This window comes from Pantherophis guttatus, chromosome 4, assembly GCF_059756535.1.
Source record: "Pantherophis guttatus breed Tessera chromosome 4, ASM5975653v1, whole genome shotgun sequence".
NCBI classification, from domain to species: domain Eukaryota; kingdom Metazoa; phylum Chordata; class Lepidosauria; order Squamata; family Colubridae; genus Pantherophis; species Pantherophis guttatus.
This window is the reverse complement of record NC_142066.1, coordinates 53,686,017-53,709,040: the sequence shown is the minus strand read 5'-3', so window position 1 is coordinate 53,709,040 and position 23,024 is coordinate 53,686,017. Positions and strand designations below refer to the sequence as shown.

General features: G+C 38.4%; 1 protein-coding gene across 3 annotated transcripts; it reads right to left on the bottom strand.

The window, feature by feature from the left end:
• Nucleotides 1-2,734: 2,734 nt before the first annotated feature.
• MYL4 (myosin light chain 4) lies at nt 2,735-21,428 on the bottom strand. 3 transcript variants are annotated; one of them, XM_034415881.3, is made up of 7 exons: nt 21,171-21,428; nt 13,466-13,493; nt 7,854-8,003; nt 6,906-7,079; nt 5,547-5,624; nt 3,768-3,812; nt 2,735-2,893 (listed from the first exon to the last, which is right to left on the bottom strand). In XM_034415881.3, exons 1-6 carry the CDS (start codon nt 21,285-21,287, stop codon nt 3,784-3,786), a joined length of 576 nt encoding a protein of 191 aa, XP_034271772.1. In that variant the 5' UTR covers nt 21,288-21,428; the 3' UTR covers nt 2,735-2,893; nt 3,768-3,783. The 3 variants fall into 3 exon arrangements, with proteins under 3 accessions (XP_034271772.1, XP_034271774.1, XP_034271771.3); XM_034415883.3 differs by lacking the exon at nt 21,171-21,428 and adding an exon at nt 13,586-13,603; XM_034415880.3 differs by lacking the exons at nt 13,466-13,493; nt 21,171-21,428 and adding an exon at nt 11,136-11,799.
• Nucleotides 21,429-23,024: the final 1,596 nt, after the last annotated feature.

The following is a 23,024-nucleotide window of genomic DNA, read 5'->3' as shown; positions in this document are numbered from 1 at the left end:
AAATTCACAGACATAGAGAAGACATTTTAACATTCTTGATGATTTGGGTGGCCTATAGTTTGTTAGGAAATCAGCAATTTTATGCTCTTTGAGATTTCCTAGATGGATGATATTGTGATTCTGTGTAGTTACTTAAATATTTTAAATATCTTCTTTTGTTTCCCCAATGTGCTTTAATTGTTTGCATTAGTCCCTTTGAGCTGAAAAAATCAATCCAATCTCTGGTGAAAGGAATTCTTTAAATTCCTCTGCAGTCTCCATTTCCTTTTAGGAATCTATTTTAACCCTTTATTTTTTTGCCATATGCTTTTAAAAGGTTTTGCTTCATTCCTTAAAATTCCTTATTATTTTACACTTTTTATGCCACAGTGCAGGCTCCTTTTTATTTTCATTATTTTTCCATCTATTTTTATCTCTTAAGAGTTTCCTGTATGCTACTAGAATGTAATGGTGGCCCCTTTCTAGGTTACTTCGTTCCTTCCTTTTATTCATTAATATGATTTATATGGCCACCTAACTTGCAATAGTAGCCCTGAGTGCTTATATATGGTTAAAAATTAAACAAAAAGGAATTAAAAAATGAAATGCAGAAATACTAAATAACCCAGGCCAACCATATCATATTCTTATTCACTTATTTCTAGACAGGCTCATCCAGGTTCTGTCCAAAGCTTAGAGGAAAAGCTAGATTTTCAGGGCCTTACTAAAGGCCAAGGATATGACAGTAAGGAAATAAGATATACTGTAATATTAGAATTAGTAGAAACTTGTTAATTGTTTCCTGCAATGTATATGTGTATGATATATGATGTCTTTGTATACCTGCATGCTGTAAATATTTGTTTCCTGTGACACTGACATATATATTATGCCCTTTGTAGTTATAACACAAACATGCCACATTGACAAACTTCCTGGACTGTTATTAGGGTCTGTTGTGAAGTATCTGGCATTTGTCAACCTATATGTTCCACCTTTTGATCAGAGCCTTATCTCTCCCCCTCCTGCCTAAGACCCTATCTCATCTTTTATCTTTTGAGTTCCCTCCACTCCAGGGGGCTAAAAAGCCAAATGTGAACACAAGGAAGATGGTCAGGAAGAGGTAATGCTAATGATGCTCATTAAGAGGCTCTACCCTGTTAGGGAGGGGGGGATATACAAATCAAATTCCAGGAATACACAAATCAAAGTTGCCAGATTTGGAGGTTTATGACTTTCCTAAACAATATAAAAGGGGTTCCACATTCCTTCTCCTTTGTAGTTGTTACCTGCATGTATCTTGTATGTGTTTGGAACAGCTAACAATTTAAGCTTGATCGAGATTAAATGCTATTTTACTCAAGCCTCTGTTTAAGTTTCTTGTTTGGCATCTATGAGCTTAAACATATTATTATTGGACCTTACATGACCATCCAAATCACAAATGGATTGCTTTTCCATATGGAATGCTGTGATAGAGAAAGCATGTTAGGTCCTATAGTACTTTGATAGAAGGAACCTGATGCATGCTCATTGTTCCAGATTTTGTGGGATGACCAGAGAAAGTTGGAGATTGGCAGTCATGCAAATAGCTCTTTACCATGAAAGGTTTTATAACTGAAAACCAGCACTTTAAATTGCATCTTGGAAGCCTGTCTACATTTGCCAGTCAAAGACCATCACCAAAGCCTATTCCAGCTGGACTTTTGCTGCATTTCCTGACCAAAGCCATTGCCTGCCAAGATCCTAGATATTTGTTTTAAAATATTGTAATCGTTATTTTAAATAGAATCTGCTTTAGGGGGATTGTTATTCTAAACAGTAGGGTATAAATTGCAATAAATATACACATATTTATATTTGTATCTTCCTGTTTTTATATTTATGTATTCTGTAATTATTTTTACTTTATTTTTATGTCTGCATTGCGTGAATCATAAATTACCTTGAATGTTTTTTTCTTCAAATATTGGCAGATGTTGAGTAACTATACAGTCATCATGATATGGGGCAAAAAATGTATATATTGATTATAAATTGCCCTTTCTACAAAAGCCAAATGGTTGCTGCCTTATGTTTTCCTTAGGCTGGTGCTTTCCAGATATCTTGGATTACAAGAACTGTCACCATTAATCAAGATGGTCAAGTGTCAGCACTAAAATCCCACAAGTGTATAATATAGCATCAATTTGGGGAGAGTGCTTAACACATATCAGGAAGAAAATACATTGAAATGTTTGTTAAATTGGCAAACTATTAAATTGCTAATATAAAATTAATCATTAATTATTAAAAGCTAGATTTTATATATTTTAATATTATATATAAATATATATATCGGCATTTAATTCAGTCTGCCTTCTATAAATAGTTATTGTATAGTTCCATACCAAAGAGAGCTCAGCAACTGTATGTTCCTCTTCTAAAGAGCATCTCATAGTTTATTATCCATTACCAAAAATGGAACATTCTGCAGTTGATTGAAAGATAGAAACAAACAAATCTTTATTTTTTCATATAGCAATGTTCTCCAATCTGATGTGTTCCATATCTGATTAATTATAACTCCCACTATCCCATGTCAAAATAACCAGGAGTAGAAAGATTATGGGCCATCACATATATACACTATTATCCCCTTCTGGCCTTTTTTTAACCAAATAATAATTTGTGCATCCTGCACAAATATCCATATTTTAATTTAAATGTACCAGATGCAACAAAAAAGAAGGAAGAAACTATTAAAAAAATAAAATTTGAAATTGATGCAAAGGTGTTTAATGCAGTGGTTTTGTTATTATAATGGGCGGTCCCTTTAATGTGGCTTGTGGTAGGTTCATCTCCTACAGAATTTTAAGGGGGAAATAGTATGAGGAAATTTCTGCCGAATCACTTTTTTACTCATCTGAAGAATCTGGAAAGAAAGAACAAGATAATTGAATGACTTCTTAGTAATTTTTTTAAAAAATTTTTAACTGTGTGTAGTAACCTAATCATGATATAGTTAGTTATATATTTTCATTCAATGGAGCCAAGATCGTTTCCAATAATAATAAAAAAGTGCAAATGCTATTATTTATAGTTGCAACAACACAGAACTTTGTTGAACTCAGTCTTTTGGAAAAGTCCAGTTTTACATCTCTTCCACTTCAAAAAGTCACAAAAGGAGTGCAGTTTCGAATTTCACAAATTGTTATTAGATCAATTAGAAGCTCAATTAGTATAATCCATTAGTATCTTTCTATTTAGTTTTTCTCCATGAGGAATTGCCCAAACATATTAATTCACATTTTATGAAAAGAATGTCACACTTGTGTTATCTGTAATATTGTAATTATTGGTTATGTATTTGTGTGTGTGTGTGTGCGTGTGCCATGTTGCCCTATTACCAGTACTGCACAATTATTTGACTGTTTATGAAAATGCAAAAAAAAGGAAAGCAAAATATATCTATTAAGGAATCCTTATAATTAATCCCTGTGTCTTTTTGTCTATTTATCTGTTTATAGCTCAATTGCATTTTTTACTCCTTAGTTCTCTTCCTAGTTTTGTCAGTCACCATCAGTTTTGCAACATCCTGAAACTTCCATGACATTACTCTCTATTTTTTAACTTCATCTTCCCCTCTTCTCATTGCTATTTTGAGACTTGCTAATGTTAAAATATTTAGCATTAGCATCATCTTCCACACCTACTTTCAGGACTAACGAAAGTGATAATATATGCCAGAAATTTTCCTAATCATACTATACAATGATTCAAATAAGAAATATTGAAAAAGGACTCACTTTAAAGATTCTAGCTTCAGCCAGACATGATATGCTTGACAAAAGCTGAGGAAAATAAAAACAGGAATTTAGAAGAAATACAGGTTAATCTCTAGATTATCAGAAAGGATATTCTGATAATAAAAAATATTCTGCAGATTTAGTCAAGCGTTAAGTCTCATTACAGTCAGTGCAGAGCCTTCAAAATTCAATTCGTCTAATCTAGATCAGTAAGTATATTAAAAAATTAAAAAAGGATTTGAAAGGTAGTTCCAGATGGTCTGAACTATAACACAGTTCTAGAAAGCATACTTTTTCTTACATTAATTCAATATAAATTGATAATTTAAACATTTTTATCAATACATTTAAATGGGACACTGCCAGGGAGCTTGGAAATCAGTCTTCCTCCTCCTCAGCTGACTTATGAAGCTGCCTGCCACTTTGCGGGGGGATGGGGAATAAAGGAAGTACCCCCACTTCCCATTCTGGTTTGTCTCCAGAGTCTCCCTCCTTCCAGGGAGGAAAAGAGTTCACCCATCAAACACCAGCATCCCTCAGCCATCTATAACTTTACTAGCAGGTATAAGCCCCTCCTTCCCTCACTGCCTGCTGCTGTTAAGAAATTTCAGATTTCAGCCTTTGTTCCAAAGCAGCCAATCATCTCTTATCTGTCAGGTCTTGCTACTGTCTTTATTTGATACAGGGGCCAGAGAGATGGGAAAGAGGGCAGGAAAACAATTCTCCCATCTTCCATTGTGCAACCTACAGGTTTTTGGGGAGTGTTGCCGGAAAACATAGTAAATGCTGAAGTGGCCTCCACTTCCCCAAATTTCATTCTTGGTCATGTGGATACCCAGCATTTTGTAAATTATCCCATTTAAATTACTTTGTTTTAATAATTATTACCCTTCCGATTTTTCCCAATTGAAGATCACAAACTGACACAAAATTTTTACACACAAGCAGACTACAATTGAATGTTTGTTTTTGTTCTACATATCTTGCTGTGTTGTATGCTGCCCAGAATATGCGGATTGGGCTGGATTGCAATAATTGTGAAGAAAGTTTTGTAGACAGCAATAGCAATAGCATATACCACTCTATGGTATACAGCCCATTCTAAGCGATTTACAGCCTATTCTAAGCGGTTTACATATAGCCCCCAACAATCTGGGGACTCATTTGACCAATCTTGGAAGGATGGAAGGCTGAGTCAATCTTGAGCTGGTCAGGATCGAACTGCTGGCAGAGTTAGCCTGCAATACCATGCTACCATGGCCTTTAGATGGCTATTAATGTCTCTCCCTCCCACCCCCAAGTCTGTCCTTTGATCACCAAAATGATGCCTGCTGTAAAGACAGTGCAGGTAAGTAACTGAAAAAGAAGTTTTGATCCTAAATTTAAGAATTACTTTTTATAGGAAGTTAAATGGCATTCAAATTCTCAGGCCATTCCAATTGTACCACTATTGTAGTCCTTATGTCCCAAACAGGAAGCAACCAAATGGAGTGGAAAGCCTACTCAGTCATATTCATAGAAAGCTAGGTGGTTGCAGTACCAATCTTTATTCTAGCAGTAACTTCAGCAGCCCAAACATTTCAACATTGTTCCTGTTCTATTTCTTCAGGGAGTCACTGTTTATTCCTGTCTGATTTGTACTGAGACTTCTAAGAAATAAAATAGCAGTAGAAACTTCACAGCATTAGGCAATTTTAGAAACAGCTCCAGCTATAAACAGCAAATGCAAAGGATCCTTTTAAACAGATTTTTAAAGTGGGTTTTATCTACTAACAATACCTTCATAGTTGATGCAGCCATTGGCATCTTCTTGTCCAGCCATCAATTGCTCAACTTCATTCTCTGTCATCTTCTCGCCTATAAAATAGAAATCAAGTGAGTTTAATTTTGCTTCAGTACGTATCTCTGAATGCAGGCGAAATAGGAACTACCTGTTTCCCCAAAAATAAGACCTCCCCATATAATAAGCCTAATTGGGCTTTTGAGCACATGCGCTAAAATAAGTTCTTCCTGAAAATAAGCCCTCCCCGAAAACATTTAAATGCATGTGCAGACTGTCCCCGCCATTTCCTCTGGTCAGGGTTAGGGAGACAAGAGACGGAAATCAGGTAAAATGGCAAGAGGAGCCCCGTCTTGCCCCATGCATCCCAAAATAATAAGACCTCCTCAAAAATAAAGCCAAGAGCTTATTTTGGGGTTAAAAAAATATAAGACAGGGTCTTATTTTCAGGGAAACACAGTACTTAATAAATCTGGTTGTTAATATTAAATAAGATTTAGTTCTGTCTTTCTTAACCTGGCATTCTCCAAATCTGTTTGGATTGTAAATCATAGAATGTCTAGCTAACATGGACAAAAGAATTCTGGAAGTCACCAAGTCAGAGACAACTGATCTAGCACAGCAGAAGCCTCTAGCAGAAGCCTCCAGTTATGCAGTGGCATCCTGTAATAAGTAACTCCTGGTGCAGTTGTATATGCAACAATAATCCCAGAAATACCTGTAGTCACAAAAAAATTGCCAAATGAGAGAATGAATTCTTGAAAAAAATGAATGTTCCGCTTGTTTTACATATGAATGGGAGTTGTGACAAAGATGAAGAAAATTAGAAAATAAAATAATAAAGAAATGCCTTCCAGGTTGATATGGGCTGCTCTGCTTCCACAATCATCCACAGTTCAGGGGTTGATGCATGAGAAGTTAAGTTTACTCTGAGATTTTTAAGACCAGGGCTATTTCTTTAGTATAAAGTATTACTGATATTCACTTTCACACTTGGACCCCATTATAGGCATTGATCTTGCACAATCAGCTGGGGAAAAAAACTCCTGAAATGGCAGCTCCATAAATCACAACGTATTATTACTATAAAGACACACACACAGTACTCATGGAAGCATCACAAAAAATAGCCTGCTTTAAATTCAAATCCACTGTCTGAACTAATCATAGCAGTGTGCTATATAGTGCATACACGCTGGAGTATATATGAACATATGGATGATTTGAAAGACAGCAGACAGATTGGTTAAATGCTAATTATTCTGGAAGGTCAAACGTTGCCAAAACATAATTTTGTCACAAATTCTACAGATACTTTACTCCCTTCAACATGCTACGGACTAAATTCCTTCCTGTACCTAAAGTAGCAAGGACATGACGCAGTTCAGCTCCCATGACAGTGCCATTTCCTTCCTTGTCAAAGACACGGAGTCCTTCCACAAAGTCCTCAAAAGTCCCTTGGTCCTTGGATCGGGCAATGTGTTGTAACATTGGGAGGAAGGTCTCAAAATCCAGCATTTTTGTGTTCATTTCTGACAAGAAAGAATATGCTGATGATGACAAATACCAAAAGTAACAGTTCTGATACAGCAACAGACAATTCCAATACTCCTTTTAGCCTGTCCTCCCTCTCTCTCTCTCTCTCTCTCTCTCTCTCTCTCTCTCTCTCTCTCTCTCTCTCTCACACACACACACACACACACACACACACACACACACACACACACAAACTTACTTTCCCATGTATTTAGGTACAGTTTCCCCATTTCATCAGTATAGCAGCTTGTGACAACAAACTTGGAAACTGATTCAAGCAGATCTGAACTTGGATACATTACAGCTCAGAAGACTTAAATTTTGCAATTGCTTGTAGATCAGTTATTGAACATGCAGATCAGTGACGGGATTCAAAAAAAATTACTACCAGTTCTGTGGGCGTGGCTTTGTGGGCGTGGCAGGGGAAGGATACTGCAAAATCCCCATTCCCTCCCCACTCCTGGAGGAAGGTTACTGCAAAATCCCCAATCCCCCCCCATCCCACTAACCTGCTTTCCAGCTCCATTCTCCTGTGCAGAGCAACAAAAGAAGACCCAGCCAATCAGCTGGAACTTGGGAGGCAGCAAATAGATCAGGAGCGGGGCCAGTCAGAGGTGGTATTTGCCGGTTCTCTGAACTACTCAACATTTCCGCTACCAGTTCGCCAGAACCGGCTGAATACCACCTCTAATGCAGATGTATAGTTTTATGATAGGAAGGAAACTTTTGAAGTATGATATGAAAAGGGCTGAATCTCTGTATATATGTACCTTCTGCCTTTGGTTTCCCTAGCACTTTCAAGACCTCTGCATTGGTTGGGTTCTGTCCCAAGGCTCGCATGACATCTCCACACTGACTGTATGTGATTTTCATTTCTCCAGTTGGGGTCTTGTCAAAGAGCATGAATGCTTCCTTGAACTCTGAGCAAAAAAACAAAATTCCATTAGCTCTTTGCATTAGCAGAAAGTTTTGTAGAAATCCTTCCTAACCAACATGTGAAATAGTTAAAAAAACAGAAATGGAGGCCTATTTTTATCTGTATGTGGGAGTTTTGGAGAGGTTATATTTATCTGATCTCAAAAGAAAGCATAACGGCTGGACTAGGTAGCAAACAGAAATATTATAATTTCTCTCTTTCCATGTGAGAAATTGCAAAGCAGAAAGTGATTTGGGCTGTTGTTCTATGGACATCGGAATGGCCTCAGCTGCCCGGCCATGCCCATTTCATCCTGGGCCCTCCACTGCAGCTGACTTTTCGGGGGCGTGCATAATAATAATTGGCTAATAATAGAGTACTTCCAAGCACATCTAGAAATCAGGAATTTGTTTCCCTTCCTCCGCCAAACTAAAAAAAAACTTCTGCCTGTCCCAACTCTGTACTCAGTTCTTCTGGGATGCTCCGGCATTGTGAGGAGGAGCTGGGTCCAGAATGGAGCAAGGCAGGATGCAACAGGATGTGGTGGCCTCCTCCTCCTTAAAGGCTGGTAAGGAAAAGTTCCTGTCCCTGACTGCCCCTCCCCACAGGCCCCCTTGAGAACGTTGGATGGCTGAGTATATTAAAAGAGAAACAATTGGTCACAACTGGAAAATAAAAATATGTTAAAAATGAAATCCACCCAAAAATCCAGGCCTTGGATTGTGTGAACAGTGGGAGATGCCTATGGTTTCCAAGAGAGGCCCACATGAAGTTGGGAGTGAGGTGTCCTAGTAATCGTTCCCTGGAGAGAAAATTCACCCAGTCTTTTTATTGGTTGCAATCTATTACTCCTTTTGCCTCACTCATAGCAGCTGTCAGTAGCCACACTCGATAGACAAAGGGAGGGGAACGCCGACTGGTTTTAATCTCCCAGGGAGGATTCCTCAGCTCTCCTAATCTTCCTCCAGCCTTCCTCCTCCCATCGCTCACAAGTACTTCAACAGAGTCCCTTCAACTGACTTCTCCTCCCTCATTTTCCCCACCCCATCACTAGCTGGAGGGGAGGACTGGGGCTGAGGCGGAACTGGGTGGCTGGCCAAGGTGGATTCAGGCAGGGCCGGGCTAGCTGTGATGTTGTTACTTTTTTTCCATTGACTGTCAGAGTCTGAGCATAGATCAAATCCAAAACATTTTGAGCAATGTCAGATTCTGGCACTAATTCACCACAATATAAAGAAACTAATCTAGACCTGTGATTGGTAATCTTATAAAAGATAGCAAGTTTTCAACCCCAAATTTTTAACAATAGCATTACAGTAGCAGGATTTTTTTTTAGTTTGGCAGAGGAAAGGAAGAACAATTGGGGTATAGCAAGGTAGACTTTCAGCCAACTCCTCCTCCCAAGTTCCATTTAGAACAGGGTTCTACTTACCTTTACTACCGGTTTGCAACAGGGCCGTGTGCAGAAGCATTTTGATGACATTGGGGTTGGTGGGTGGAGCCTCCCGCCAGTTTTACCACCGGTTCTATAGAACCGGTGCGAACTGGGGGCAATCCACCACTGATTTAGAAACTGAAAACAAATTCCTGATTTCTGGATGTGCTTGGAAGGACTCTATTATTTCAGAAGCATCACGAATCTCCACCTGCCCATCTGCTGCCTTGCCATAAAACTGCAACATTCAGCCAAGGGGCTCCTTGTAACAGCGTGGAACGTCTGGAAGGCAGCAGCTTGCAGGGACCCACTGAATCGTTCCTTTGGTTTGCTTTCTCCCATCCTGTCCACCATGTCCATACATGCCTCCTCACCCTCTGAATTTATAATGGCCCTAGCCCAGATGGCAGTACCAGTGGATATGGAAGTAGCAGCGGTGACTATGCAGTGCACAGCAACAGCCAATCACAAGGCTGAAAACCAGGTCTTCCAGCACACTGTGGGCCAATGTTTGAGCTTTAAGCAGTTTCTCGCTTTTCCCGACCAGAATAGAAGTGGCAGAGATGTTGGCTGCTGCCCTAATCCTGCTCATAGTGTTGTTGGTGCTGCCATCACCGCTTTCCTGTCACTTGCAGCCTGCTGTGAGCTCACACTTTGTCTCCCAATTCACAATTCACTCCCGCTTGCACGTACACACAGCACAATGGGTCAGGAAGTAGCATTTCTTGCCAGAGAAAACAACAAATTTGCTGTCTCCCCCCCCCCCACACACACACCAACTTTCCAGTTTCCATTTTGAGAAGCTGGGATGCACAACTAATTGGCTGGGGACAATTATCCCTTGTCAAATTGACTGGGATGAGGGGCAGGGGAGAAGCAACAGGGACTGGTGGTTGGGGAGGAGGACCAGTCGAAGGGCCCTAAGAGGATGACTTCCCATGCTGGATCGGCTATGATGGGGGTCCAAAGGTGATGCGGGTGTGGCTATAAGGTCTAGAATAGATTATAGGAAAAGGTAGAAAGGTTGGACAGCCGAGTGACTTTGGGCCAGTCACTTTCTCTCAGCCCTAAGAAGACATCAGTGGCTTCTAAAAAAGCTTGCCAAGAAAACTCCAAAGACTTGTCCAGGCAGTTTTCAAGAATTGAACACAATTGAACAGGAAAAAAAGCTTTTAGTTAAACTTTTAGTTAAAGAAAATTTCTAATACCAAAAACAGTATAGTCTATTTGCCTCTGAAGAGATATTTAAGCAGAATCAGGAAGCCAGTGTATTCAACGTTGTATATTGAACAGATCAGAATCATGATTTCCAATAATTTTTCTATTTTTATACTATTTTACTACTATTCCACTTAAAGGAATTATATTTATTGGCTTTTTGGTTATTAAGTCATCTTAAATCTATTTCTGCTTAGATAGTTCTGAAATGAACTATCCTATGTTTTGAATCTACTGTTTTATTTAAAGTTGCAGGAAGCATACGTTCTTTTGTGTGACCATCAGAAAACAAAAAAAGTAATTGAACTGAAACCTAATTAAAAGCATATTCAATATAGATTCAGAAGTACACTCAACTAAATTTAGTAGGAATGATTAACTTAAATCCCATTGATTTCAAACAGTATAGTTATACTATATATGGATCCTATAAACTGGGTATTACTCAAAATGTTCAGTTTTAGTTTCAGCCCAGAACATTACCTTCAGGGATGGATATTTCTGGAAAAATCAGAATTATGTTATTTTTGTATGCGATAGTTTTTAGCTTCTTAACTTGCTGCATTATCCTCTCTTTATCCTTTAATTCTGCAAGCTGAATAAGAACAGTCCTGCTGCATTGATTTGCATTTGATTTCTCCCTTTTCTGTGGTAGTCGATAGGCTTTTTCCACCACAATGGTAGTGCCTCCTAGTTTCACAATATGTGGCAACCATTTTTCAATGAAGGCTGCCAAATTGTGGCCCTCTTCTTTCTCAGGTAAGCCATGGATCCTGAGAGTACGAAGTTGCATCGATTTCTTGATCTGTTTCATGAAGCAACTGAGGTGTTTATTTTGTCTAGATGAGCCATCCAAATCCTGTCTGCATGCTTGCTCATGCTCAATTATAGAGCTAGTTGCAGCTATTGACTGGGCAAGGCTGTGAATTTGCTCTTCCAGCATATCCATCCGTGAATTCAAGGCTGAAATTTTACCATCAAAATCCTTCACTACCTCTGAGGCATGGTCTACTTTTTTCTGGATCTCCAACATCACCTTTTTCATGATTTTATCTCTACCATTGAAATATTGCAAGAAGACAGTGCCAGTATGCAACCTCAGACAAGTGGAAGCCCAAGAGTCTTAAGCTTCACAGAAATCCTTGAGGCACAGCAATAGTTGGGTTGGCTTGTTATTAGGTCATTGGTGGCATCACAATGGCTAATAATATATCAAAGGATTTATAAACTGGATTGAAGTTCAGGACTGACGTTCAGACCTGCCACGGCAGTTTTTCTGCCTTCATCAAGCTACTGCTTGAGATTTAGCCAATAATTCCCATAATGCGTAGATAACAATGTCTTTTGCCATACTATCAACCATAATTCAACATAACCAACCTTAGGTTATGCCGCAATATGTCTCTTCCTCTGAAAGAAGGGGGAATCGCTAGTGCTCAAAAATACAGGTTGAAACTATTGAAATATTATAAAGTTTCTATATATAGATAACATAGCTGCTCATGTAATAGCTTTCAGGGAAAGATAAAGGTAAAGTTCCCCTCGCACATATGTGCTAGTCATTCCAGACTCTAGGGGGCAGTGCTCATCTCCGTTTCAAAGCCGAAGAGCCAGTGCTGTCCAAAGACGTCTCCGTGGTCATGTGGCCAGCATGTCTAAACACCAAAGGTGCACAGAACGCTGTTACCTTCCCAAAGGTAGTCCCTATTTTTCTACTTGCATTTTTTACGTGCTTTCGAACTACTAGGTTGGCAGAAGCTGGGACAAGTAATGGGAGCTTACCCTGTACACGCGGCATTAGGGATTCAAACCGCTGAACTGCCAACCTTTTGATCGACAAGCTCAGTGTCTTAGCCACTGAGCCACCGCGTCCCTGGCAGCTTTCAGGTAGTACCCAATTTATGAACAAAAGTTATTAAACAAGGCTATTGTATATTTTCACCTGTCTTCATGCAAAAAAAAAATACATCATTTACGGTTATCAAAAACATAATCGTAAAAGATAAACTAGGAATACAAATTAACATAAGCAAGAAAATGGTGAAAGAACAGCTGTCCATTCTAAAGAAGTTCAAATGACCAGAACTTGGTGGATTACATCCCAGAGTTCTGAAGAAGCTGAAATACGTGATCTCAGCACCAACCAAAAAAGGCAATGGAATCTTGGCTACATTAACAGAGCGCTACCATAACAAAGAGGGGTCAACCTATTTTCCAAAGCATCAGAAGGCAAAACAAGATGCAAAGGATGGAAATTAATCAAGAAGAAAAGAAACCTAGAACCAAGGAGAAATTTCCTAACAATGAGAACAAATAACCAGAGGTTCAACTTTCCTTGTGTGTGCTCCATCACTGGAGGCTTTCAAAATGAGAGTCTCCTGCTTCAGCAGGGAGTTGGACTAGAAGACATCCAAGGTCCCTTCCAACTCTGTTATTCTGTTATGGACTTTGATTTTGTTCAGTCATGCTATACTATAATGTGACTTATGCAAAACAAGCCATTCTAATTTGTTTATAAAATCATCATTATAAATCTTAGTTAATATGATGTGTTGAATACAGCAATATACCAACATAATAACTGATACCAACATAATAACTTTTATCATATGTCCTGCTGAACTTAATGGCTTTCATAGTTTATAGTTTAGTATATTTTGTGAAATCAACAAGTGGTGATTTATTCACTAAAATATGGGGGTGGGAGGAATAGCATACATATAACTACAATACATAGTTATAGCATACATAGCATATAACTATAGCATACATAGCATATAACTACAATAGTTTTAAAATAAACCATTACTTACCTTCAATCTGATCAGCACTGAATTCAATCTAACAGAGAGAAAGGGAAAGGCTATTATTTTCATGGAGAAAATCTATCAGAGTTGACACTGACATGATAGCACATATCATAGTTTTCATACCATAAGATGCACCGGACCATAAGACACACATTAGCTTTAGAGGAGGAAAACAAGAAAAAAAAAATCTGCCTCTGCCTCCCAGTATCCATCCGGTATTCATCTGGCTAGCATCCTTGCAGCAAACAGCCTGGTCAACTTCAGCATGTTATTGCAGCCCGAGCATGTGGCTAGTCAGGGCTCTGCTCCGTTGTGTCCACCGCCGGTCAACTGAGCTGACCTACTGCCGCCGCCGGGGAACACTGGAGCCTTCACTGCCAAGCAGCTGATTGGTGGTTGGATTGGCCTCCTGGAATACTGCCAATCAGCTATTCTAGGCGGGGGGGGATCGCCACCGGCTATTGCTGCTGCCGTTCGCTGTCGCTATTTGGAGGCAGCAATCGATAGCAATTGGCAGCAGCAGCAAATGATAGCGGCGAACAGCAGTGGGGAATGGCTGCGATTCCTGCTGCCTAGAACAGCTGATTGGCAGTATTCTGGGAGGCCGATTCAGCCGCCAATCAGCTGCTCGGCAGCGAAGGCTCCAGTGTTCCCCGGTGGCAGCAAACGGCGGTAGCGGTGACAGGCAGCAGTGGTGACAGGTGGTGGCAGCGAATGCCATCGCGACACCAACCCCCTTTCCCCCTGCCACAATATTCATTCTGTAAGACATTCACAGACATTTCCACCCACTTTTGGGGGGGGGAGTCATCTTATAGTACAAAAAATATGGGTAATTAGTCAAATTATTTGAATAATTTGAGGTGTCTACAGGCCTTTTACTACATCTACAAACAAGACTACAGGAACTTATGACCACAATAGATTTCAGAATTTCACAAGTTATTATAGTTGTAAGTCAAGACACTACATCAGGAGTGCCAAACTCAACTTCATTGAGGGCCACATCAGGATTGTGTTTGAACTTGAGGGGTTGTGGTGGCTGTGGCCATGGTGGCTGTGGCCATGGTAGCTGTGGCCAGCTCGACGTCACTTGTGTTGGGGGTGCCTGTGGTGGCCCGTGTTCTCTATCAGTGAAAACGGACTCCTGAGTTCCATTTTCAGCTGCAATGGAGCTCAGGAGAGCCTCACGTAGCTCTCCCTAGATTCGTCTTCCCTGGCAGAGGCACCACAGACCACTCCTTTGCTGTTTCCAAGGTGACCCCATGGGTCAAATCTAAGCACCCTGTGGGCCAGATTTGGCCCCCGAGCCTTGAGTTTTATATCCCTGCACTACATGACTGGACATTTTATGACCATTTTACAAAAGTCATGAAATGTTAAGCAAATCCAGCATATCCAATGGGTTTTTTTTCATGTTCTGCTGGAAAAGGGCAAAAAAATATTGCAAATTACAGTCACATGATAACAGAACCCTGCCACCAGTGTTAAATGTGAGTCATTTGCCAAGTACCCAAAATGTGATCATGTGACTATAGGGGGATGGGCAGCAGTTGTAACTTTGAGAACAGGTTGTAATAGCTTTTGTAAAGTCTGTCATAATTTTGAATAATCATTAAACAATCATATAAGTCAAGGCTTACTGTAGATAATTTTATTTACTCATTTTTTAAACCTGGTCATACGCTCTGGAGAGGAGAAGTCAATGATAAGAAACTATATTTTTATATTTGGTGCATTTCTCAGGTTCACATAATGTTTATATAATTTGGATTTACATATTGCTCAAATCTAATGACCTATGATTTTTCAATAAACCATATTTAAGCAATCTATGTTTTAGAATGATGGGTTAATTCTATTGTATGTGTCAAGCTAAACTATATACAGAATTGCATGTAATTGCAATGGCATAAAAATATCATTATGTTAGATATTCCAGCCAAACACGTGTATTCTTCAAATTGAAATGAAAACTTACCCTTTCTTCCCTAGCTTCATCTCTTTGTTGTTCAGAGTCTATCTGAACCATTCCCCCTTCCCTCAGTTGTCTCTTTCACTCTGAAACTTTGCTTGTAATACTTATCAAGCAACAGAGTTTATTTGCTCCTTTTATAAAGTACCACATAGTGATGCTAAGCATAATTCTTAATCAGAAATGTTTCTGTAATATAAAATATTCATCTTCTCATAAAGACTTAGTGTTTTAAAATTCTTGATAGTGTTATTATAGTCACAGTAGCAGTATTATGTTTCTAGTTGTTTTTCATAATCTAGCCAGGAAATCACACAGACACTCACAACCTTGTACAGTATGTATGTGACCACCCATATCTTCCTGTGTCTTCCAACTCATATCTTCCAAAGGTGATAAGGCCCAGTTAGACATTCTTAAAGCTTGAACACTCGACCTCGGTATCTCATTTCAACTCCAGTCCCATCCAGTTAACTCAAAATGTGCTGGCTTTATGTAAACATTAACACACTCAGTACAACTATTTGCAGGAGCTCTGTGCAAAGTGCATAAAATTGTACTCACATTATCTTGTCTAAAAACCAATCAATGTACATACATATTTCACATATGAAGATTTTTCCCCCCCACATAACATGAAAGAATACCAGAAAAAGAATTGTAATATGGCTGATTTGACTTAATTAAGCACTATTAAGAATAACTGCATTAACATTTGAAGGAACATAATCTAAATAAGAACTATTATGTAGAAAACATTTTTAGAATTTTTGTAGAAGATATTTATTTTCAACAAAATCATCTATTTTATCATTATTTTGTAGAAGGTTAAATCTCAAGAGAGAGATTAGACAATAGACAATGAAAATTAAGCATTTTCATTAGTATGGAAATATCCGTCAACTGATAAGAGAAGATAAAAATTCAGAAGAAGGAATCTCTTGCCTTGCAAGAGATAGTGGTTAGTACACTGAAAATCTGGACAGAAAAGTTCCATCTTCTGTAGAGCACTATCTATTCTTTGCTGCCAACAATCATGTGTGAGTACTAACACCCAATTTTGTAAGAAATCATAAGATTTTCAAAAACACCAAAAAGATTGTGGTAAGTTGTGGGACTCACAAATAGCCCAATAAGAGCCCAACAGAATGCTGATTTGGGGTGAAAGATAGAAAACTAGATTCAGAGTAGAAATAGACTGGAGTGTAGTATCCTGAAAGAGAATGTGGTTGACTAAATGGAAGAATGAAAAGGAGCACTCTGCCATTGCAATTTTTTTCTTGCAGTCCCACTATTAAAACAACTTCTTATTTTCTGATAGTATCTCCTAGCAGCTTCAACTTCTTCATTTATTGTCCAGGTTCTCCACACTGACCTCTTCCTGAACTGAAAGAAAATGTTGTCACTGTGAGTGGAGAAATATGTAGAAGTATGTCAGTTTCATGTTTGTTCCTGTACATTTCTACATCAGTTTAAAAAGTCCTATTCATTTTCATCAGCATTTCTCATCTTTGTATGTTCCTTTCTTAGAATATACTTTTTTTTTGCAAATGATTTTTCTTTCATATTATTTGTAAGATTATTATTATTTTATTTTATTTATATGCCACCCTTCTCCGGAGACTCAGGGCGGCTTACAATGCATTAAGCAATAGCCTTCATATTTTTATATATTTTATACAAAGTCAGTTTATTGGCCCCCACAATCTGGGTCCTCATTATACCTACCTTAGAAAAGATGGAAGGCTGAGTCAACCTTGAGCCTGGTGAAATTTGAACTTGCAGTAATTGCAGGCAGCTGATGTTAATAACAGTGCTTTAGTCTGCTGCGCTACCAAGGCTCCTATTTCCTATTTCCTTCAGTTATTCCAGTTATGTTTCTTATTTTTTTATTCCTGCAATGTAAATTGGGCTGTGAAATAGCAACTGGTTCAAAAGCACACAGTGAATGTTCAATACAGACTTGAACTGGATTTCCACGATCCCATTTCAGTCCTTATCCATTATGCAGTTATGGTGCCTTTGTTTGCACAATCTGCAAGCAATATGTGCAAACCCTTAAGTGTGTGCTTTGAATTCTGCATGAGAGGAATATTCTAAATGGTGAAGATTTCAGTAATTCTGGCTTAATTATAAATTAGTGTTAATTGGGCAAATTTACCAAAAATGTAATTAAATTCATAGCAAGTCCTAACCATAGGAACCGAGGTACATTAGCAATAATAGGCTGAATTCACATAATATATATATTTTTTAAAACCTACAATGTGGCTTAGGGTAATAAGTGATCTAAGCCTATTTATTATGATTTACCAAGTTTATCAGTATCTGTGTTTGTGCTTATATATATATTTATTAGCATAAGTCATCTTTCCGAAGACAAGGCTCAAACCTTTTCCATTCTATTCTGAAGCTATTAATAATTCAACTGCAAGAGCTATCTTACAAGAATGTGCCACTATCAAAGTTGAGGAATGCAAAAAGTTTTTCCCTTGCCTGCATGATAACTTCAGAGATCACAGCTTTGAGTGCCTGTGGAAAGCAAATGATAACAACACATGACCTACTGCATGTGTTAGTTCAGTGTGTTTCGCTGTTATTAAGAGTAGCTTCACTGACACTTAAATATTAAGGGGAAATGTACTTCTTAACACCAAATATTATGGTCAAACAAAGAAAAACAAGTTGACACATTCCTCATAAGCGTTATCTGTTATTTGATTATTTTTGGAAACTGGATACAGAGCTAGAAGAACTCTTTAGGCTACTTCAGGATAATGCATTGCTCCTTTTATACATTCAGTATTATAAAGCCAACTTGAAAGGTGAAAGATTGGCTCACTATGTAATGATTTAAATTAATGGTGCACTTGGGTACTGTAGAGAAATGGGCTGAAAATAAAACTTTAAATTTTAAATGTCATTTCATTTTTACATGAAATTTAATAGAGACAAATGCAAAATTTTTCAATTAAGAAACAAAGTATGTACGTAGGCTAGAGGATTTGGTAATAGTATTGTGAAAAATATCTTGGAATACTAATCAATTACAAACTGAATCTGGATAAACATGATAATGTGGTTAGAAAAGAGGCAAATGCACTTTTAAGCTGTGTCAACAGAAATACAAATTCCAAATCATCTTCTAATTCTATGCTGATCAGCCCACAACTTGGTTGTGTTCAGTTTTGGATGCTCTTTAAGAAGGATTCAGAAAACATGAAACAGGTTCAGAGAAGGGCAAAACGTATGACAAGAGGATTAGGAAAATACTGTAGTTCTATGAAGAAATATTAAAGGAACTAGGAAGGTATAGTGTTGAAAAGAAAAGATAGAGGAGGGAAATTTTAGAACTTAACAAAAACCTGAGCAAATGCTACATAGAAAAAAGGAAATATTATTCTTTAGGATTGTAGAATGCTACCGTCCTAAAGAATAAAGAGCAGTTTGATTAGTGGAACCAATTTTCCACAGGATGATAAGATGCACCTTTCTTTTTTAATTATTATTTATTATTTTATCATAAAAATAAAATACAAAACAGTAAAACAAACAAACAAAATGAAACAAAACAAAAGAATAAATTCAACCCTAACAATAACAAAAAAGAACAAATTAAATTTAATATTTAACATGTAGGATCCGCCCTGGCTAGGTGCTGAAAGAAAAGAAAAAGCTATAAATTCTCCTCCCCTTTCACACACACACACACACACACACACACACACACACACACACACACAAAATATCCGTTGTTACATTTAACACATAGAAAGTCCACAAACAGTTTCTAGTCTCTTATAAAGCTGTTTAATCCATGATCTCTAATCAAAGCAATTAATTGATAAGCTGCACCTTTATGAAAGGGTTGAGATACAAGTTAGACAGCCATATTCCTGGAATGCTTTACTGTAGATTCCCCTACTGAAGAATCTAAGAGGCCTTAAGAAAGAATTTAGTGCCCTTCCCATTGTATAACTTTATGGTTCTGCACAGCTTCAGTGAAACCATTTGGCTTTTGGATATTTTTGGCAAATACGTTGACTATTTCATGCAATATTTATTTATTTGTTTGTTTGTGTGTGTGAGTGAGTGAGTGAGTGAGTGAATGAGTGAGTGAGTGTATGGCATATCATACATGGATGTTAATATAAATTAACTAAAGAAGTTGTGATGTAGCTTGTTTAGTTTGGGTTTATAGTAAATCCAGTCCCTGGGATCTGTGCAAATCCAATCAATTGTGGTTTATTTGATTAATAATTATTAAATGTACTATTACATGATGTATGAACCTAATTATTATGTTCAATAGTAAAACAAGTAGATCCAAAGGATAAGTTATTTCTTAAAAAAAGAAAGAAAATAAAGAACTTAAAAAAATAGCTGTCCTCTTATTTTTATATTGTCTCATGTATTTTTCTTTAGTTGGGTTTATATATCACCTGAAATTCCAAAACCATGCCATAAATTATGATGATAATATTTTCTAATGTGCTTCCAATATCATGAGTTCAACATGACATGTTGAAAACTACATCTTTGATGTTACTTTCTGCCCATTCCTCTACAAATATTATCAAAGGAATTTCTACCTGGAAAATGAAAATGGAGCCCATAACCATTAAGAAAGAAATTTAGAAAGTTGTGCTGTCCTTCATTTGACACCATTACCCCTGCCATATTTTCTATGTGAAAATTCATAGAGAAAAGAGATAATGATGTCACAAACAATCTAACATATCAAAAGAGAACAAGTTTTGGAAAGTGTATTGTACACTAACAGTATCTTCTGCTTCTTCAGAATAGTACAATATCACAGAAAGGATCTATACCAAACTTTTAAAAATCCAGATTTTTAACTTTGGGAAGCTTTTGGAAGACTTTTAAGCTAGATGTAGATGATTTCTTTAAATAGTTGAAAATAATGTTGAAAGGAGACAGATATTTATTTCATGAACATTCATTCCATTTTCAACGTGAGTTTTAAACAAGAAAGAAAATATGTAGAATGTATTCGAGCACAATGACAACAGTAGAAAATAAATAAATAAATAAATAAATATTTTATGGGAAATTAAACATTTTTCAACATTTTCAGGTTGTTGTTTTTTTTGGACCAAGATAATATACATTATAACATTCATTCCTTGGAATCATAATATATTTGATGAAAAAGCGTTACAAACAAATGGTTCTACAATTAATTTCAAATTAAATACAAATCTTATCAAAACTTTCAACACCTAAGAATTATTTTTTATTAAGCATCAGAAATATTAAAAGTTACAATTAACTTGAACTATCCCGTTTCTGCAAAATATATTTATATTCATTGAGCAGAAGCTGATTTCCAAAGTAACTATTCATTGTAGATCACATTATTTAATTAAAATAAGTAATGAATATTTAATATTACCTGAAGCTGAATAAGGAAGGAATGGGAGGCTGATAAACTAAATTTCAGAGTAGCCAAGTGATAAATTCGGAATAAAACGTGGCTTCTTCCACTATTTAAATTCACTATCTTGGATAACTCTGTCTGAACAAAGTCATCTTTTAATGTAATGAATAGCTATGCTTCTCAACCTAATGCCCTTTCAGATGTGCTGGATCTTGCTATCCACAATCTTTTCTAGGATTGTTATCTGGAAATTATAGGAGTTATTATCAGAAAAATCTGAGAGTAGCAAATTGGCAAAGGCTGGAACAGGAAAAACTGAAGCTCCTACTTACGGTCACACTTTTGGGATCAAAGGCAGGTTCTTTAGGTGGTTCTGGAGCTGGAGCTGGAGCCGGAGCCGGAGCTGCTTTGGGGGCTTCTTTCTTGGGGTCAGGCTTTTTAGGAGGCATGAGTCTGGATTTCTTGCCAAAGTGCTTGGTTGGAAAAAACCTTAAGGACTTCAGGGAACAAAAGGCAATACTTGCATCCACGGCTTATATACTCAGCTGTGGGTCTCATACCCGAGGGGTGGGTAAATTGCAAAGACAACTGTTTACTATAAAAGGAAGGGACTCCAAAAAAGTAGCGTGTCCCTCAATCAACAATTGTCCTTTGTCATCCACAAGGGCCTGGCTTGGCTCCATGTTCTATGATAGAAAATGCAAGCTACTTTTGCACACCTGAGCTGGGAAAGCTGTAGAAAACACTTACTGAAATGGAAATGCTTTTTTTAGAGGATTATCCAGAAAAAAAAATAATACAGCTCTTTGCTTCTCAACCTGCCTCTATTCTCAAGGGGGGACAAAGTGTGTCTTTTTATAGGCAAGCCTTACAAGTGCAAATGCCACACATTCCTTTCAAGCTCTGGATTTACTTTCTGACACTTTCCCAGTGGAATAGTTGATTGCAAGCTGTTTGATCAACAGGTGTGTATGTGTGTGTGTGTTTCTAATTCTAATTCTAATTCTAATTCTAATTTTTAAACTTCTATACTGCCCTTCTCCCGAAGGACTCAGGGCAGTGTACAGCCATATTAAAACAAACATATACTCACAAAATTTAAAAACAATTTAAAATAAATATATAAATTTGGCCGTTATGTTAAAAGCTACAAACACCCAATTTAAAATTCATTTTCTAAGCCAGCCCAGCCTGTTGGAACAAAAGAGTCTTAAGGGCACGGCAAAAGGTACGTAGGTCGGGGATCATGCGAACCTCCAGGGGCAGTTCATTCCAGAGGGCAGGTGCCCCCAAGAGAAGGCTCTCCCCCTGGGTGTCGCCAGTTGACATTGTTTGGCCGACGGCACCCTAAGGAGTCCCTTTCTGTGGGAACGTATTGGCCAGTGGGAAGCTATCGGTGGCAGAAGGCGATCTCGTATATACCCAGGTCCTAAGCCATGGAGCGCTTTAAAGGCGGTGACCAGCACTTTGAATCGCACCCGGAAGACCACCGGGAGTCAGTGCAGCTCACGCAGGAGAGGTGTTACATGGGTGCGCCGTGTCGCCCCCATAATCACCCGCGCGGCCGCATTCTGGATCAGTTGGAGCCTCCGAGTGCTCTTCAAGGGGAGCCCCATGTAGAGAGCATTACAGTAATCCAGACGGGATGTGACGAGGGCGTGAGTGACCATGCGCAAGGCGTCCCGGTCCAGAAAGGGACGCAACTGGTGAATCAGGCAAACCTGATGGAAAGCTCCCCTGGCCACAGCTGTCATATGGTCTTCTAAAGACAGCCATGCATCCAGGAGAACACCCAAGTTGCGAGCCCTCTCTGACGGGGTCAAGATCTCGCCCCCAATAGTCAGCGATGGAGCTAGCTGGCTATATCAGGACGCCAGAAACCACAGCCACTCAGTCTTGGAAGGGTTGAGTCTGAGCTTGTTTCTCCCCATCCAGATCCGCACGGCCTCCAGGCACCAGGACATCACGTCAAGGGCATCATTGGGGTGGTCCGGGGTGGAGATGTACAGCTGAGTATCATCAATGTATTGATGGCATTTCACCCCAAAACCATGGATGATCTCACCCAGCGGCTTCACATAAATGTTGAACAGAAGGGGTGAGAGGACCAACCCTTGCGGCACCCCATAAACAAGGCGCCTCGAGGTCGACCTCTGTCCACCTGCCAACACAAACTGTGTACGGTC

Bases quoted from the DNA above. Each gene is read 5' to 3' on its own strand.
- MYL4 (XM_034415880.3), bottom strand. From the start codon at position 11,697: ATGAAAAAGGTGATGTTGGAGATCCAGAAAAAAGTAGACCATGCCTCA. The intron at 8,004-11,135 runs GTAATGTTCTGG...TTTTTTGCTCAG, and splicing joins AGAAATATCCATCCCTGAAG to AGTTCAAGGAAGCATTCATG. The intron at 5,625-6,905 runs GTACAGGAAGGA...TCTATTTTATAG, and splicing joins TCATGTCCTTGCTACTTTAG to GCGAGAAGATGACAGAGAAT.